The sequence below is a fragment of the Astatotilapia calliptera genome, chromosome 15 (genome assembly GCF_900246225.1).
Source record: "Astatotilapia calliptera chromosome 15, fAstCal1.2, whole genome shotgun sequence".
Lineage (NCBI taxonomy): Eukaryota > Metazoa > Chordata > Actinopteri > Cichliformes > Cichlidae > Astatotilapia > Astatotilapia calliptera.
In genome coordinates, this window is record NC_039316.1 from 17,339,676 (window position 1) to 17,355,864 (window position 16,189).

The 16,189-nt window shown below is 37.6% G+C and overlaps 3 protein-coding genes across 3 annotated transcripts; all 3 read right to left on the reverse strand.

Annotated features, from left to right (window-relative positions):
- Positions 1-1,347: 1,347 nt before the first annotated feature.
- On the reverse strand, positions 1,348-6,421 carry c15h1orf198 (chromosome 15 C1orf198 homolog). Its single transcript, XM_026142663.1, has 6 exons — positions 6,062-6,421; positions 5,280-5,330; positions 5,071-5,199; positions 4,463-4,630; positions 3,743-4,096; positions 1,348-2,570 (listed from the first exon to the last, which is right to left on the reverse strand). Exons 1-6 carry the CDS (start codon positions 6,365-6,367, stop codon positions 2,514-2,516), a joined length of 1,065 nt encoding a protein of 354 aa, XP_025998448.1. The 5' UTR covers positions 6,368-6,421; the 3' UTR covers positions 1,348-2,513.
- A 1,119-nt stretch (positions 6,422-7,540) lies between these two features.
- LOC113006599 (gap junction Cx32.2 protein-like) lies at positions 7,541-11,103 on the reverse strand. The gene is made up of 3 exons (XM_026142664.1): positions 11,007-11,103; positions 10,025-10,158; positions 7,541-9,092 (listed from the first exon to the last, which is right to left on the reverse strand). The coding sequence occupies exons 2-3, from the start codon at positions 10,151-10,153 to the stop codon at positions 8,433-8,435; spliced, it is 789 nt and encodes a 262-aa protein (XP_025998449.1). The 5' UTR covers positions 10,154-10,158; positions 11,007-11,103; the 3' UTR covers positions 7,541-8,432.
- A 1,636-nt stretch (positions 11,104-12,739) lies between these two features.
- Positions 12,740-14,905, reverse strand: gja13.1 (gap junction protein alpha 13.1). The gene is made up of 2 exons (XM_026194886.1): positions 14,736-14,905; positions 12,740-14,148 (listed from the first exon to the last, which is right to left on the reverse strand). The coding sequence occupies exon 2, from the start codon at positions 14,118-14,120 to the stop codon at positions 13,269-13,271; it is 852 nt and encodes a 283-aa protein (XP_026050671.1). The 5' UTR covers positions 14,121-14,148; positions 14,736-14,905; the 3' UTR covers positions 12,740-13,268.
- Positions 14,906-16,189: the final 1,284 nt, after the last annotated feature.

A 16,189-nucleotide genomic window follows, 5' to 3' on the forward strand; every position in this document is an offset into this window, starting at 1 on the left:
TTTTGATCAGCTGTAAAACAGCCTGTTTCAGTTTAAGAGTTGTTTTCAATAAATTGCATGCTCAACAAAAATCTTTTGTCTCGCTCCCATTTCTTTTTGTTGCATGTTGAAGCTCTACTTGGAACCTTGTTAAGATGCAATCATGCAAAACATAATTTCTGGCCATTTTTCAAGGGCTCTTAAACTTTTGATTAGGATTGTATGTTTAGAGGCAGCAGCCAACCAAGATAATGTGTGTCTGTAAGTACCTGTTTGTACACCTGTGTGTGAGCGCAGTTATGTTCATAAAGTTTCTCCATGTAAGTATTTCATTGTGGGTATGGGGAGCCATAGCCCTGCCTTCCAGGTCATGAAGTAGGCATGGAGGAGACATGGGCCCAAGATATCCAGAGGCCCCCCAGAGCACAAGAGCCCAAGGAGGACCACCGCAGGGGCAATCGTGCCACCTACCTAGAAAAGGGCTGAAGAGTGTCCCGGATGGGGGTCACCTAGCAGCCACTGTGCAGAAGCCACAAGGGGCTGCAACAACGAGCCCGCAGGCTCCACCAGCAGCTGACTACACCAGGGCAGACCGAGCCCCAGGCCTAAAGACCCAAGGGCCCTCCATGCACCGGAGGAGGCCCAACAGAGCCAGGGGGACCAGGGGCTTTTTCTCATCTAATATTAGTTTATTTTAAGTAAACTATAATAACCATGCTTTTTTGCCTAACAGCCTGTTCACTTAATATAAAGATTTTTGAAATCTATAGAATTATGCCTTAATGAAGCTTTAGATGACCATTGGACTAAAACAGGAAAGCAGCTTTACATTTGCTGTACAGACTTTACTTAAGTTAAAAAAACAAAACAATTTAGGTCCATCAAACCCTAGCAACACTGACAAATGTTACTTTACCTCAGTGCGAGAGAGCTGAGCAGCTATGCCTACACCAGCCCTTCACAACATACATAATGCATGAAACAGAATATCGCTCTTGCTTTCCTAAAATACACGCTGCATTGTGGTTGCTTTGCACCCCGGAGGGAGATGGTAGATTTAGGTCTAATGATTCTAAACGGGGCTGATGAGATGTTTTATCAGAGCAGCACAAAACTTCCTTCAACTGCAGCATCCTTCTCTCTCCTTCCTAATGACATGATGGATTAGGAATCATAGATGGAGAAACACAGAGTTCTTTTTCCCCACTTTTTCTGTTGTAGGTTTTTACTACCATAAGCTACTGCAATGACTCCTTCCTTTTCCTCCACATGGAAACTTTCATCATCATGGTCTTTACTATTTGAGGAAAATATATTTTTGGGTGTCATGGAGGCATTTGTGATAGAATGAAAAAGATAATAGCCAGGTTTAAGTACAATTTGTTTATTTCCTTCCAAACTGTGACCCCAAAATGCATGAATGTGATGCATGTGTGTAACAGAAGATACAATGAGCAGATAAATATAGAAAACTAAGCATTACATGTAGATCTGACACAAGTGCCACCAAACACTATAAGCCTGCCCATTTACCTACGACACAATAGTTGAGTGTGAATCATTTCACACTATGCACACTAGATTTGTTCAGCATTATTTTGAGGTCAAAGGTGAAAGCTGGGAGGTGTGAAAGTGTTTCCAAGTAGCTGAATCCATGCAGGACATCTGTAACTGGTTCCCATAGCAGCCCGGACATACAGCCCATGACTTTTCCATGACTAAGTCTGAGCACTTCCCAGTTCTTCCCTCCTGTGTGTTTTTTTCCAAATACCAAACAGAACAATGCTGCGGTTTCTATTTAGCTACATTTAAACCAACCATCTATTTCTATGTATGTATAAAAGCTTTAAATACATTCTGCAATAATAAGAGATGTAACGGTAAAATCCCAAGATTTTTACTGTAGTAATTGCACTGTGTGGGTCAGGACTGCAACATCACGCACTACTCTAAATTTCTTAGGTTTACAGGAATATATAAGCATAAATAAAAAGAACATGAGCAATAAAGAATAACAAAAAATATTAACTTAAACCTGGATATGGGTTTAGTGTTTTGTTCCATGTTGACGAATAAAACTGTTCATTTGATAAACTCGTGTCTAGGAGCTACGTGTGAAATCAACTGTGCATTCACAGCACACGTACGCAACAGAATCATCAGGTTACTGTATGCAGCAGGATTATGTGACCAGCGTGTACATCAGATCGATAAACTTATTGATTTCAATTTTTCTCTGAGTGGATTTCCAGCAGACTTCATATCAAGTGGTAAATGTGGAAGTGTTTGGCAATTCTATGGACTCGATCCTATTCTGAGAAAGGAGAGGGGGGAAAAATCCACCAGGAAAGGAGCAGTGAGATAATGTCTTAACTACCCACTGAAGACGATTACAAGAACATAATGTGGTTATTTTTAAAAAATGGTGTCTCCTAAATCTAGACGTGGATGTCTGTGGTCATGGTAGTGTGGTCCTTCTTTAAAGTTATGATGAGGATGACTCATTCAGAGCAGTGACTGGGTCCTGCTGTGGTTTACCAGTTGTCTAGGAAGTCGAATCCGGTCTTCAGGATGTTGCTGCTTGTATTAAACTGAAAGGAGAGAAACAGAGAGATCCTGATAAATAGCAGTGAGGCAGAAGACACTGTACAGACTGCGTTTGTGCTATTATTGGGCTACCAACGAAGAAGTCATAAAAGACAAAGACCTTGCTTGGTAATGCCCCTCCCACTGTCCTACTCTTGCTAAAGACTGGCTGACACGGGAGGCTTGTCAGGTGACATGGACCTCACATGGGCTATTAAAGCTTGGGACTCTTTCTTTAATTGCACATAGCATCAGCCCTCTTTAGGGTTTGTGTTTGCCTCATGTAATTAAGCCAGTTTGTGACAGTTTGTCTATCATATTTTTTAATCATCTCTGTCCTGTTCAAGCCATTCAGTATTCTACCTGCACTCTTCATTACTGTCACTGGGCTTTGCATTTTTGGCTTTCTTGCAAACTGCATTGTCAAGCAGCTAAAGTGCTATGTGATTAGGTTCCAACACAAGACCATAAATAACATATTAGTCTTCTGTTACAAAGGAAACAAAGGTGGTCGTGTTGGAGAAAGGCCAGGTTTGAAAGACCAGTGATGTCTCTTGGCAGAATAAGTCGTACACTGTCATTGTGGCATCTGCGTTGATCCTGTAACACATCAGTCTGAAGCCTTAATACAGAAACACGGGTCAGTAATAGACTTTAGCCACTATGTCCAACACCAACAAAATGAAAATGTAGCAACTACATGTTAACTCTCAGCTCCAACGTTATGACACAAAATGTCAAGGTTTGCTGTTAATATCCAATATTAGGTTTCATCCTTATCAATAACACTGAGTCCTCCCTTTAATGTAAAACTTAGTTTCTCTGTGTCAGTACAAACAATAATGAAGCAAAACTAAAAACATAACCATTTTGTTAAATTACGTTTAAAAAAAAAAAAAAAAAAAAAAAAGTTTTCTAAACTATAAATGTAAACCCGACCTTTAGAAAGCTTGGACCAGGTCAAGAACCAATATTATCATGGGCCTGTAAATACTGGGATAAACACATACGGTATGACCTTTTTAAAGCATATCTCATGCCCGGTCACCATCAAGCAGCAGGTACTTCAAAGAGCTGGGCCTTTTATTCTTAACTTTAGCTAGTGTTTAATAAAATCCAAAGCAAATGCTTAATTCAAATGTACTTAGTACTTGCAGTCTCTGAAAACGGAACTTACCTGGGTAAAAGTGGGGCTGACGTCAATATTGGCTGAGCTCTCTTCCTCCTTCTCTTTCTCCTTCGAGACATTTGAAGGCTTGGACACCAGGTTGGAGGCGAACATTTCATCGACCGTGTTGCTGACGGATGGCAGGGTGCTCTGAGATCTCTCCCAGCCTGCATTTGTAGATGGGACGCTGATAGGTGGGGGCGGGTTTGGAGAAATGGAGATGGATGCCGGGGTTGCGCTGACAGCGGTGGGGATAGGAGGTGGTGGCACAGGAGGCTTGGGTGCTCTATGCTTGGTGGACCTAGTGGGAGCTGGAGCATGGTGCTCTGCAGTTTCAGGCTCCTTGGCGCTGACAGAGCTATCCTGTGGGAAAATGTAAAGAAAGCAGCATTGAAGGATAACGTTCAGAAACAAACCTGGCATCAATTTTACATTTTCTTTTCTCTCCTTCTTAAACTGTAGCTTGTTTACATTTGCCATCTGCTTCTACTCGTGGAGGCGTCACTGATGCCAGATATTGCAGTTTCAGGCTAGGTTCTATTTTAAGACACAGTCTGATAACACATGTTAAGGCTGGAACTTTCCATCTGTTATTTATCAGAAACTTTACAGATCATAACAAATGTTTTTGCCTGAGAATTCGGCATCATCCATAACTTTTTTTGAAGAAGTTGCAACCTTCAGATTGTAATCAGTAAATAGGATGTGATGGTATTTTTACATGCGTACCTGTCGGAGGTAGGATGGGAGGGGTTTCTCTCCTTTCTCTATGGACTTGATCTGGCTGGGGGTCAGGGACTGGAAGTCAGCTTGCTCACCCTCCAGCCTGGACCTCTCAGCACTGATCTTCCAGAAAGATGACTCCTCTTCTGGTCTCCGGCCCTCGCTGACCGACACCTTCCCAACCACACAGAAACAGTTATGCACACAGTCCTGCATTCTTAAGATACTATGAAGCGAGGCTTCTCGGGTAAAATTCCTAAAACCTATTTTAGGTGATCTACTTAGCTCTTTTTAAAAATGTGAGCAAAGGTGAAGGTTTTTCAGAAATAAATGTATCTGAAAACTTTTTTTGTGGCTACAACAAGCAATTGTTCTGTGAAAAAAAAAAAATCACAATACCAGTAGTCAGGCATTAACCGTAAGAAATACAAAAAAATATATACAGTTAACATTTCTGCCATTTTTACACAAAATTAAACAAACATCACCACATCCACTTTATGCTCGACTACTGCAAATGTTTCACTCATTTTACAGTCCTATTACAACAGCAAACACTTCCCTTCCAAATGTGCATGCTGAATCTCTGCTTCAAACATGAGGCCCCACCATACCTTTGTTCCTGCTGCACTCTTGCCAATCTGACCGGAATGAGTAACCTTCGCCGCTTTTGAGTCAGACTGAGAGGATGATGAGATCCCCTGGTCTACAGGGCCTGATGTCAAGCTGAAATCCATCTGACTCTGAAAGATGCGAATGACATGTAAGGGAGGATATACTTTATGTATCCAGAAAACAGACATTCCTGTTAATTTATTTTTACCTTTGTTTCCCACGAAAAAGGTGCAGAATGCTCATCCTGCCAGGTGATATCCTAAACACAAACACATGCTGTGATTAGTTTCAGCTTACACAGTCATTGTGCTCACTGCCCGTATTTAAGGGTATTTATACTAGGTTAGGTGGCTAAAGTAACATATGATGTGTGTATTTTCTATAATCTAGCGCCAACAAATACCTTGTCTATTGTAAGACTTCCTTTTGATACACTGGTTTATCGGTTAAAAGGCAACAAATGATACTTCCTACCTGCCAGTTTTTCTTAGGAGTTAAACACTTGTCAAAATCTGCTCATAGCAGCCTTGATATCATTTTTAAAAAAGTGTTGCTGTGAGCTGATGTGTATGTTTTGATGCTTACTATTATAAAACAGTAAATATGTTATTAGTTACAAGTATTTAAAGCGCATAAAAGGCGAACTGTCTTTGCAAACTACTTTTTTTCTGCATTTATCTTTTACAAATCAACGATTACATTAATAATGAAACTCGCATAAATACAGTGGCTCTTACCACATATAAAGATAAAGCCAATGTCATTTTAAACCCTTTAAAATATAAAATGTTTCACTCTTAAATATTTCTATTCATTATACAGTGACACAACACCATATTTGTCGCCAGCCGTCTCGCCACAGTGACGTTTACCAACATATTTTCGAGGCTACGTGGCTCTCGTTAGCAGGCTTTTCTTGTTAGCGGGCTATCCTCGCCCTAAAACACACCTTAAACACACAAAATCCAAACTCTAATGTCTTTTAAGTACCTCTTCTCCGAAGTGAACTATCTTCTGACCCGTTTGAATGAGCATTTTAGGGTAACAGACCACTTCTTCACGCTCAACTCTGTGCATAGCGTATCGGGCTCGGATATGAGGATCCATCATCCAGTTGTCGATGGCGTTGTCCTGCTCTTGCGGCGTCATTTTCTCCCAGGACGAGCCGTGCTTGGCTTTGATTTTCTCCCTCTCCTGCATTATTTTCTTTGCCATGGAGTTGATGGAGGAGAAGTACTCCAACTTCTTCTCCTCCATCCTGTGGGCATCGAGCCCCGCCACGGTTGCGACGGCCATCTTTAACTGGGGCCAGCTGTTGTTATTGTGAGAAAGAGGAAGCCGGCGTCGCTGAGTGGGCGTCACCATAAAATCCACACGGCACCACTGCTCAGATTTAAGGGCTAATAGCGCCATCTAGTGTTCTAGTGTACGTGTAAATAAATATATATATATATATATATATATATATATATATATATATATATATATATATATATATATATATATATATATATATATATATATATATATATATATCTGGCAACCTGATACATATATATGTATTAGGTTGCCAGCCATACATACAGGGCCAATACATAAGAGCTTTGTAAATTACTAGCTATATTAAAATGATCAACAGGGATTAGCATAACATAGCATAAAGGCACAAGTTGCACTGGATAACATAAAGAGGAAGATAAAGAACATTAGTGGACAGGGTAGTCAACTTACCTCATTGTGAAAAATGTTTATTTCTTATAAAACAAGCTGTATGGTGATTTTAATTGAGGATTGCCTAGGTAACACAATGATATTTTTCACCCGTGGTTCTCTTTTATGTGGCTCATATAAAATAACACAGTAAGAACACACAGCATGACTTATCTAAGTAGTGCTTTTCCTAGTCCACCTCTTTTCAACACAGTAGGCCCACAGCAATAATTCTCATCATTAAGAAGGCCTGTGTAAGTATAGTTGGTTAGTTGAGTACTTTTCTTTTCCTGCATCCTTATGAATTCTGCGTCATGTCTTTCCTCAACCTCATGAAGTTGTTTTGGGGGCTATTCAAACGCTTCATGTGTCCATTAAACCTCTTGTGTGTTGTTGACCACTCGGGGGCAGTGAGAACAAACTTTAAAAGCTGGGCTTTATAAGTTGTGGCCAAAAATTTCTTTTTTTTTTTAAATTTCCTTTATCTATTTACCCATCTTATTTTCCACATACTGCTTATTGTTACACTTATTTGCCTTGTATGTCTACTGTACAAACTGAACTGGAATGACTGACTGTTAACTTTCATAATTTCAAATAAAGTAAAGAATAACAATTTTAAAAAAAAGTTGTGGCAAAAACGTCGACAAACTGCTGTATCTTTACTCCTTTAGCTGCTATGCATTGATTTTAAGAACTGCAAAGTTAAATCATCTGCATGCTTTATTCATCTAATCCACATGGACAAAAAAAAGAACCACAGAGCTGCAACAGTCATTTGCATCATCTTTGTAAAGTTACAGAACTTCATAATCACATACTACTTTTAATTTGTTCTAATAGTCTACATCTGAGTATTGGTATTTATTTCTCCTCACAGATCTGAAATTTGTCCTTGATGTTTTACTTCTTCTCAGTGAGTCATTTATAATAAATCAAATGAAAGAGTTTCCAATACAAAGATAATTAAACATAAACAGAATTTTAAAACAAAATTCAAAACATAAAAAAATTTTTTTTCTCAATAATATTTATTAAGATTACACGAGGTACAAAGACAAGCCACATGAAGTCACATATATTAATATATAAACATCAAAGCAAACCATTTTAAATGACATAAATGTACATTTCCAAAACATCCATGTCTGTAAAATCATCAGTACATCAGAGAAACAAAGAAAAAAGACATTTATAAAGCAAAGTAGTGCTAACAGTCATACCTTCTTAGCGCTACAAAATGGCTTTTAGTAAATGCAAACTGCAGCAGTTAAAACATATCAGCAGTGGGTTCAGAAATCTAGTCTTTAGATATTTAGCCCATGTAGTCAAAGGCCACACATCAGACTTTTCAACTAACACCAAAACATGCACCTGTAATATTATGTACAAAACCAAAAGTAAGTTAAAAAGAGACAAAAACAGTTTACTCCAGTGACAATATACCAAACATCAGATTGTTTTAGATGTTTCAGATGTGTGAGTTTATTGCATGAATTTCAAGCATTTAAAATAAATAGCTGTGAAAGACGTTTGTTTTCCCTTTTACAAATGTGTGCCAAAGCTTCTTGCAATGTATCCCTATTAGCCTCTTTGTTATTTGCCCTAGTTAACTGTTCAAATACTGCACATTGGATCAAAGCCGCACTTCTCAGGCTGTGCTGTTACTGACATCATTGAGGCTAAGTTTCTGATTTTTCAACATGGTGTCACTGGTGAAACGGGGGTGAAGGGGAATGGCGGTCATCGGCACTGTTTTGGCCTTTCGTCTGGATGAGCGACAACACAGCAGGTAGAAGATCTCAACCACGTTGAGCACAAGTGACAGGCAGGATGCTACCATCATGAACATGATGAAGATGGTCTTCTCAGTGGGTCGAGACATGTAGCACTCAACAGTGTAGGGACATGGGGCTCGGGAGCATTCAATTAGTGGGTCCATGACGAACCCATACAGATAATACTGCCCCACAATAAATGCTATCTCCAGGAGGATCCTGAACACTATGGAGACCATGTAGTTTCCCAGCAGATTACCTTTAATCTGCACCTTTCCTTTCTCGTTTGTATACTTTGGAGCTTTTGTTATTTCACTGCTAGAGTGGGTCTGTATATATTCTCTCAGCTTTTTCTCTTTGTGGATGACATGCATGACATGACCGAGGTAGATCAGTGTCGGTGTCGAGACGAAGATGATCTGCAGGACCCAGAATCGTATATGTGAGATTGGGAAGGCGTGGTCATAGCACACGTTCTTGCAACCAGGCTGTTTGGTGTTACAAACCATCTTGGACTGTTCATCACCCCAAACCTGCAATGTTCAGATGACAGTGTTTATTATTATTATTAAAAAAAATAAAAATAAATTAAGGTATTACATTTAGTCACACAGCAGCACAAATCCTATACACTGAAGTGCAAAATCAATGTCCTAACATATAGTAAGCAAGCTGATTTAACTTAACTTTCATACTAGTTTTATAAATGAACTCGTTTTACAGAGTTATCTGTGCTCTTTTAATTGAATAACTGGTACACTTGATTTGCCTGAGTATGAACAGTGCAGACTGGTAGATGCAAAGAGTCACAGACCTGGTACAACTTAGGTTAAAATAATTGATTTGGAAATTTTCTTAGCTTAACCAAATTTTCTAAGTGCATTTAACTTGTTCAGTATGCATATGTACATATAAAGACTATAATATATTTAACAATTGTGAAGTTAATTTGAAAAATTCTCATCTTAACTATTGAAATAATCAAATTATTGCAGACCACTGCCTTGCGTTTACACTTTTAAGACAACAAACCAAAAATATATTGTATATTTTACATATTTTGTAAAGTGTTACTCTGTACAATGACCAGGCTATAAAATAGAATTAGGCTATATATCTATAGTAAGATCAACTTTAATAATAAAACTTCAATGTACCAAACCAGTGTTTTTTCACTGTCAGTGCAACCTAGCAAATTTATATTGAGAAAAACGTGTAATTCTCATATCCACTGTAATCCACTGTTTGTGAAGAAAATTTACTCTATCAAAGCATTATTTGAATTTTAGTTTCAACACTGTTTTTATGTGGACTTTTGTTATACCCACCAGAGGGCGTTTTTTTTGTTTGTTTGTTTGTTTGTTTGTTTGTTTTTAATCTGAAAGGCCAAAACTCACAAAAGTACCTAAGGCATGTGAGTTATGTATAATTCTTTCCCTCAAAAGATGAAAAAGTAGAAGCGGACCTTCTCTGCTCCAGCTCCAAGGATCATGATCCTGAAGATGAAAAGCACGCTGAGCCAGACCTTCCCGATGACCGTGGAGTGGGACTGGACCTTATTCAGCAGCGAAGACAGAAATCCCCACTCACCCATGGTTTCTGAAAACAAATAAAGATCCTTAATGACTGATAAGATGTGAATAAATTCAAAGTTTCATCAAATCTAGCCTTCGGCAGATCATTTAGAAAATAAATGTTTTGCTGAGGAGATCATAGTTTGTTTATTTAGCTGTTGCATATGCAGTACACTATATTCAAATTATATCTAACTGAGACAAAACCCTGAATTAAACTTAAATTTTAGAGTCAAATGACTAAACTGGCCTCAAATTTTGAGTCTTTCAAACTTATAGATTGAAGTATCTTATTATTTAAATTATTAACTTGTAGTTTGTTATAATCAATCAGTGGAAATTGTTAAACATCACCAGAAGCAGCAGAAAGTCTGCCCTGCTTCTAAGACAATCACATGTACTACTATCCCCAATAACTGTTTAGAAGTTAAAGTAGGAGCTGTGGAATAAATATATTTGATTGGATTTTAAACAAGAATGTACAAGCAACGGATGTTTGTATATGGCTTTCACTATATTTTTATCATATGAAAGAAAAGCCCTTTAGTGCATTAACAGCATAATAACTGCATATCACTGATTTATCCAATCTGAGAAAATACAGAAAAATGTAGTTAATCAGATGTTTACTGTCACAGATTATGTATAGTGTGTCATTTTGTCTCACTAACATACACTCCCTAATAATAATCAGTGCTCATCAGTCAACACATGACAAGATGCATCTTAAGATACCTTAATAATGAGAACATGACATTATTTGAATCTTATTCCAATATATTAATTAAAAGTTTACCCTGTTTACAGTTTATAATTAAAAATAAATGCCTTGTAAATGAGGAGGATTTTTAAATAGGTCATTCTGTAGCTTACCTTTGAGTGTAACAGCTCTTCTTGCAGGCAAGCGAATCAGTCACCAGTTGTAGAGCTGAATGGCAGCGAGCGTACCAAACCAGACTTGTCTATGATACCTTGAACTTTAGATTAGATGGAGTTGTGCAAGCGTGTGAGCTGTCACGTTGTCATGACATCTGGAAATGAGAAATCTCATGTAGACAAAATTGGGCTGAACATGGAAAATGTTAATGATTGCCAAACTTTTAACCGCTTGTACTTGATTTTTTCCCCTCTGTATTGGTTTCATAAGATGATACAGTAGTAGTTATCACTGTATGATAAGCTTCTTTAACATTTTGAATTCAACAACATTTGTCAGTTATGCATTTTTAGTCAAACAGTAACAGAGTCAACGACTAAACGGTGCAAACAGATTACAATGAACATGAACGCTGCTGCATTTTGTGAGGACTCATGTTCGTTTTGTCATTAAAAAAATGCTGAAAGTCCGAACAAACTGAGTAAGTTTAGTATTATAAGCTTCACAAAGACTGAGATATTGAACTGAAATATGCTGAGCTGATATATTTGATCTTTCTTTTTTTTCTTTATGTTTTTTTTTATGAAGATATTCTCGTTGTCTTTAGATAAAACTTTGAAAGTATAGCGCGATCGATTACCAGTCAACCTAACAGCCGCACCCCATTCTGAAGAAATACCAGATTATAGATGGAAAAATTAGTCAGTCGCCACATGATTCATTTGTAACAACCTTGTATTAAACAATTATTTACATAAGTTTAGCAAAATGTAAAATTATTTCATTTCAAAATATGTTAAACAAAACTATCAGCTATTATCACTATTATCAGCTCTGGGAGGCTTTGACTGTTGTTATTTGCCAGTTTCTACACACTGTCACTTCAACTAATGCCACTTAAATAGTTTAATAGTTTAATTATTTATATAGCACATTTAATTACAACAGGAGCATTGACCAAAGTGCTGTACAAGAATACAACATACATAATAAAACAACTTAGAGTATTAAAAGCAAACACCAAATATGAATTAACAAACAACTCTCATGCTGTATTAAAAACCAGTAAATAAAAATGCGTTTTAAGATAAGCTTTAAAAAGATTGACAGTAGGAGCCTGTCTGATGTGTAGGGGTAAATTATTCCACAGCTTAGGCGCTACGACTGCAAATGCTCGATCACCTCTATGAACCAGCCTCGACCTTGGTACAGCTAAAAGCAAAAGATCACTTGATCTAAGATATCTAAGGGGGGTACAAGTCTGCAAGAGGTCAATGGGCATTGCACTAGTTTTGCACAAACTGTATATAGTACTTGTCTTAAATTCTCTAAATATTGAATACTTTTTTCTCTTTTTTCCTCTTTATCATAATTATTACCGCTATTTTCTGTTATTTTCTTCTTAATTTAACTGCACACTTCTATATGCTCATGTAAAGCTGAGGAGCACGAGCCAAAGAACTTCATTATGGGTAAATGTGGCTACACTGTTTATCTGTACATGACAATAAAACTTGAAACTAGAAAAACCTAAAAAACTAATGAATAATGAAAGTAATTATTAGTTGTAGATATGAAGTCACACAAAATGTGTGTAAATCATGGTTTTTCAAAATAAGGGCTTATGAACTGAAAAGTGTGAACATCTAAAGACGAGATTGATAGAAGCAACGTTTCTTCAAGTTCAAGTCATTTATTTCAAACAAATAAGTATACAAAAAAAGCTGCTTACACATAACAAACAACATCATTTTTATCTTTCAGTAGGTAAATCAACTCATAGAAAATGAACAAGACAATACCATAACTTAGAGAACATGACCGGGCATACAGACATTTTTTCTCATTAAACTGTTACAATTTTTTTCATGTTGTCAGCAGAATACTGATGGCAGGATTACTAGCAGTTTACTGTTTATTTGACAGTTTTCCTGCTATAATCTACTTTACAGTAAGTTGCTGTATTTGATGATTTGCAGTATAGAACTGGCAGCTAAAGTTTGCTCGTATAATATAAATATGTTAGTATTGCACCTTTTAGTAATAGATTTTCAGGCATATACAAAGGAATGGAAGCAAATGCTAGAAGAATATATAAGTAAAAATACAACAATGTATTATGTGAAGACTTTTCTAAGCACATACTAACATATTAATGCAGAATGACAAAGCTTTTCTATTGTCTTTCAGTCCCTTGGATGTATCTGAATGCAGACACCGAGCAAGATAATACATTTTAATTGTCACAGACGTGGTTTTTAATGACCGCTCAGGAGTCGTTTCTCATCCTTGGCCCCATCCAAGCTCCCTGCAACACTGTGGCTGGCTTCAAGATCTGCATTCATCCTGTTCTGCTTGAGGGCTTCCTCTGCAGTTGGCCACCTTGGACCTGAGAGGCTAGCAGGATATTCTGGAGAGGTAAACTTATGAGGGCGACGTCTACACCTGACCCTTTTGCAAATCAGGTAGAACATCTCAATGACGTTCAGAAACAGAGAAACACAGGCCACCACCAGCATGAAAATAATGAAGACGGTTTTCTCTGTGGGTCGAGACATGTAGCACTCAACAGTGAAGGGGCAGGGCTTTCTAGAACAGGGGAACATGGGGACCATGACGAAGCCGTACAAATAGTATTGTCCCACAATGAAGCCGGCCTCAATAACTATCTTGACCGCAAGCTGGGTCAGATAGCTCCCCAGTAGATTCCCCTTGATTTGCACCTTCCCCCTTTCATCTGTGTATTTGGGCCTTTTGCACTGGGTGCCACCAGGGCTGGAGAGCAGCTCCCTCAGCTTGTTCTCCTTGTGGATGATGTGCATGGCGTGGCCCAGATAGATAAGTGTTGGCGTGGAGACAAAGATGATTTGGAGCACCCAGAAACGAATGTGCGAGATGGGGAAAGTATGGTCGTAGCACACATTCTCACAACCAGGTTGCTGAGTGTTGCAGACGAAATCTGACTGCTCATCACCCCAGACGCTTTCAGCACCTGCACCCAAAACCATGATTCTGAACAGGAAGAGGACGCTCATCCAGATCTTGCCAATCACAGTGGAGTGTGACTGGACTTTTTCCAGCAAGGTTGACAGAAACCCCCAGTCTCCCATCTTTAATGACAGTGTTTAGCCTCTATTTCTGAAAAAAGAAGGCAAACGTTGTAAAGACATAACACCACACCTTATTTCTGAAACATTAACTACAACTTATTCTTTAATCAATAAACTCCTGGTGAATGAAAAGAGCTTACAGCTCTTTAGATAGATCATTTTATCTCCTAAAACCTGAGAAGGAAGAAGAAATTACAGTATTCTGACCCTTGAGCTTTTGGATCAATATTTTCCACACATAATCATTAATCATTAGAAAACGGAAGAACAAGAGACACAGTGTCATCAGACAAATGAGTAAAAGTGAAAAAAAAAAAAACTTTAAAAAATGTTTCTTTTAAAATAAGTACATGCTAATTTTTATGCATACAGAAAATTAAGCTATAATATGATTAAAACTATACCATAAATAAAATTAACAAAGAAATCTGATGCTGTTAATGTAATCAAAAAATAGTAATTATAACTGAAAAGTAAATTAACAACCAGCCATGTACTTACGATAAAGTAAGAAATGAATCTTTAGTGTGAAAAATTCCAATATAATAACAATTTTCTCTAATTGATAAAATGATCGGTTATCTAAAGCAGAGGAGAGAAACCGTTACATCTTACCTGTTGATCTGCTCAGAGAGGACTGAGTCTCGTTGAGAAAGATCACCAACTATAGTTGGACCTTGGATTTCTGGGCTCTGATCAGCGGCTGAGTTACGCAACACACATCTGTGAGCTAACAAGAGCAGGAAAAGTTTAAGAAACACCAGACCAAGAGGGCAGCGGGTGTAATAATTGACAAGTGTTCAGTTCAGTTGTGTCAGTGAACCGCCATTAAAGTTTGAAAATAAATAAAATAGGAATGTGTGTGTGTGTGTGTGTGTGTGTGTGTGTGTTTTCATGTATTTACATTTTTTGTGTGTGTTATATACAAATGAGGAAGAGGAGGAGTAGCATGATGAGTAACTGTATTAGTCTGAATTGGGAGGTTAGTTTGAAATTTGCACTCTATGTGAAACCATTAATCATGAATGTGTCAGAAGAGAAGAAGGTCTTCTGTCAGCTGCACAGTCGGCGAGCAAGAGATGTCACTTTAAAATAGCACTGGAAGTTGAAAATAAGGTGCATGTGTTCAAAATATATGTATTTATCAATTTCATTTATTTGTGTATTTCACACACAAATGAGAACTATGCACATGGATGATGAAGTACTGTGTAATTCCCAGTTGGGAGGCTAGATTGGAATTCGCGCACCTTGCTAAAACATTTGTTGATTTAGTCAACAAATGTTTTAGTCATGAGATTGTAGATAAGGTTCAAGTAGATGAACTGGTAAGTTTTGTGACTCACAGTAACATTCATAACCAGCTGTTTCCTGCCAGAATCATCAAAACATCACGCCCTGCAACCAGGAAATTATTCATAATCTGTGGGATTAGAAAAACCGTTTACTGTCACTTTTCTTATGCAGGTCAAAAGCTAAGCTAAAGCTAAGTGGTAGTAAATTAAGTTTTGTTAAGTTTAGGCAGAGATAGTTTAGCTCTAATCTTTTTTCTGTTTCTTATTGTACATTTTTCTGATGCTATTAACAACAAATGTGGCTGCTGTGGCTCAGGCAGTAAAGGAAACTGCCTATTAATCGCAGAGCTGATAGTTCAGATGTGCAAATAAAGACACTGAACTAACTACCAAATACAAAAGAAATTGTCCGTTACATTTTAAAGAATAAATTGCATATATTTTTTCATTAGATTCAATAAACACTAAGTTTTCAAAAAAATTGAATTTTCCGGCTTTACAGGGTTAATATATTTTAGGTCATTATCCAGATCCAGATTTCATCAGTTTTGTAAGCATTACACAACTGCTACTCCATATACACGCTTATACATTAATGGTCCAGTTTTAATTTTTAAAAAATTAACTAAAAAAAAAAAAAAACCCAACAAAAAAGCAAATGTTAATATTGTGTTTGTGTATCTTTGTAAGAACTGGCAACCTCTCCAGAGTGCAACACCACCTCTTATCTCATGACAGTGTGAATGAACGCCAGCTACCCATGATGCTAAGATA

Coding starts and splice junctions, on each gene's coding strand:
- LOC113006599 (XM_026142664.1), bottom strand. CDS start 10,153: ATGGGTGAGTGGGGATTTCTGTCTTCGCTGCTGAATAAGGTCCAGTCC. Junction 9,093..10,024: donor TTGGAGCTGGAGCAGAGAAG/GTCCGCTTCTAC, acceptor TGAACATTGCAG/GTTTGGGGTGATGAACAGTC.
- c15h1orf198 (XM_026142663.1), bottom strand. CDS start 6,367: ATGGCCGTCGCAACCGTGGCGGGGCTCGATGCCCACAGGATGGAGGAG. Junction 5,200..5,279: donor CTTTTTCGTGGGAAACAAAG/GTAAAAATAAAT, acceptor CGCATCTTTCAG/AGTCAGATGGATTTCAGCTT. Junction 4,097..4,462: donor TCCCATCCTACCTCCGACAG/GTACGCATGTAA, acceptor ATTTTCCCACAG/GATAGCTCTGTCAGCGCCAA.
- gja13.1 (XM_026194886.1), bottom strand. CDS start 14,120: ATGGGAGACTGGGGGTTTCTGTCAACCTTGCTGGAAAAAGTCCAGTCA.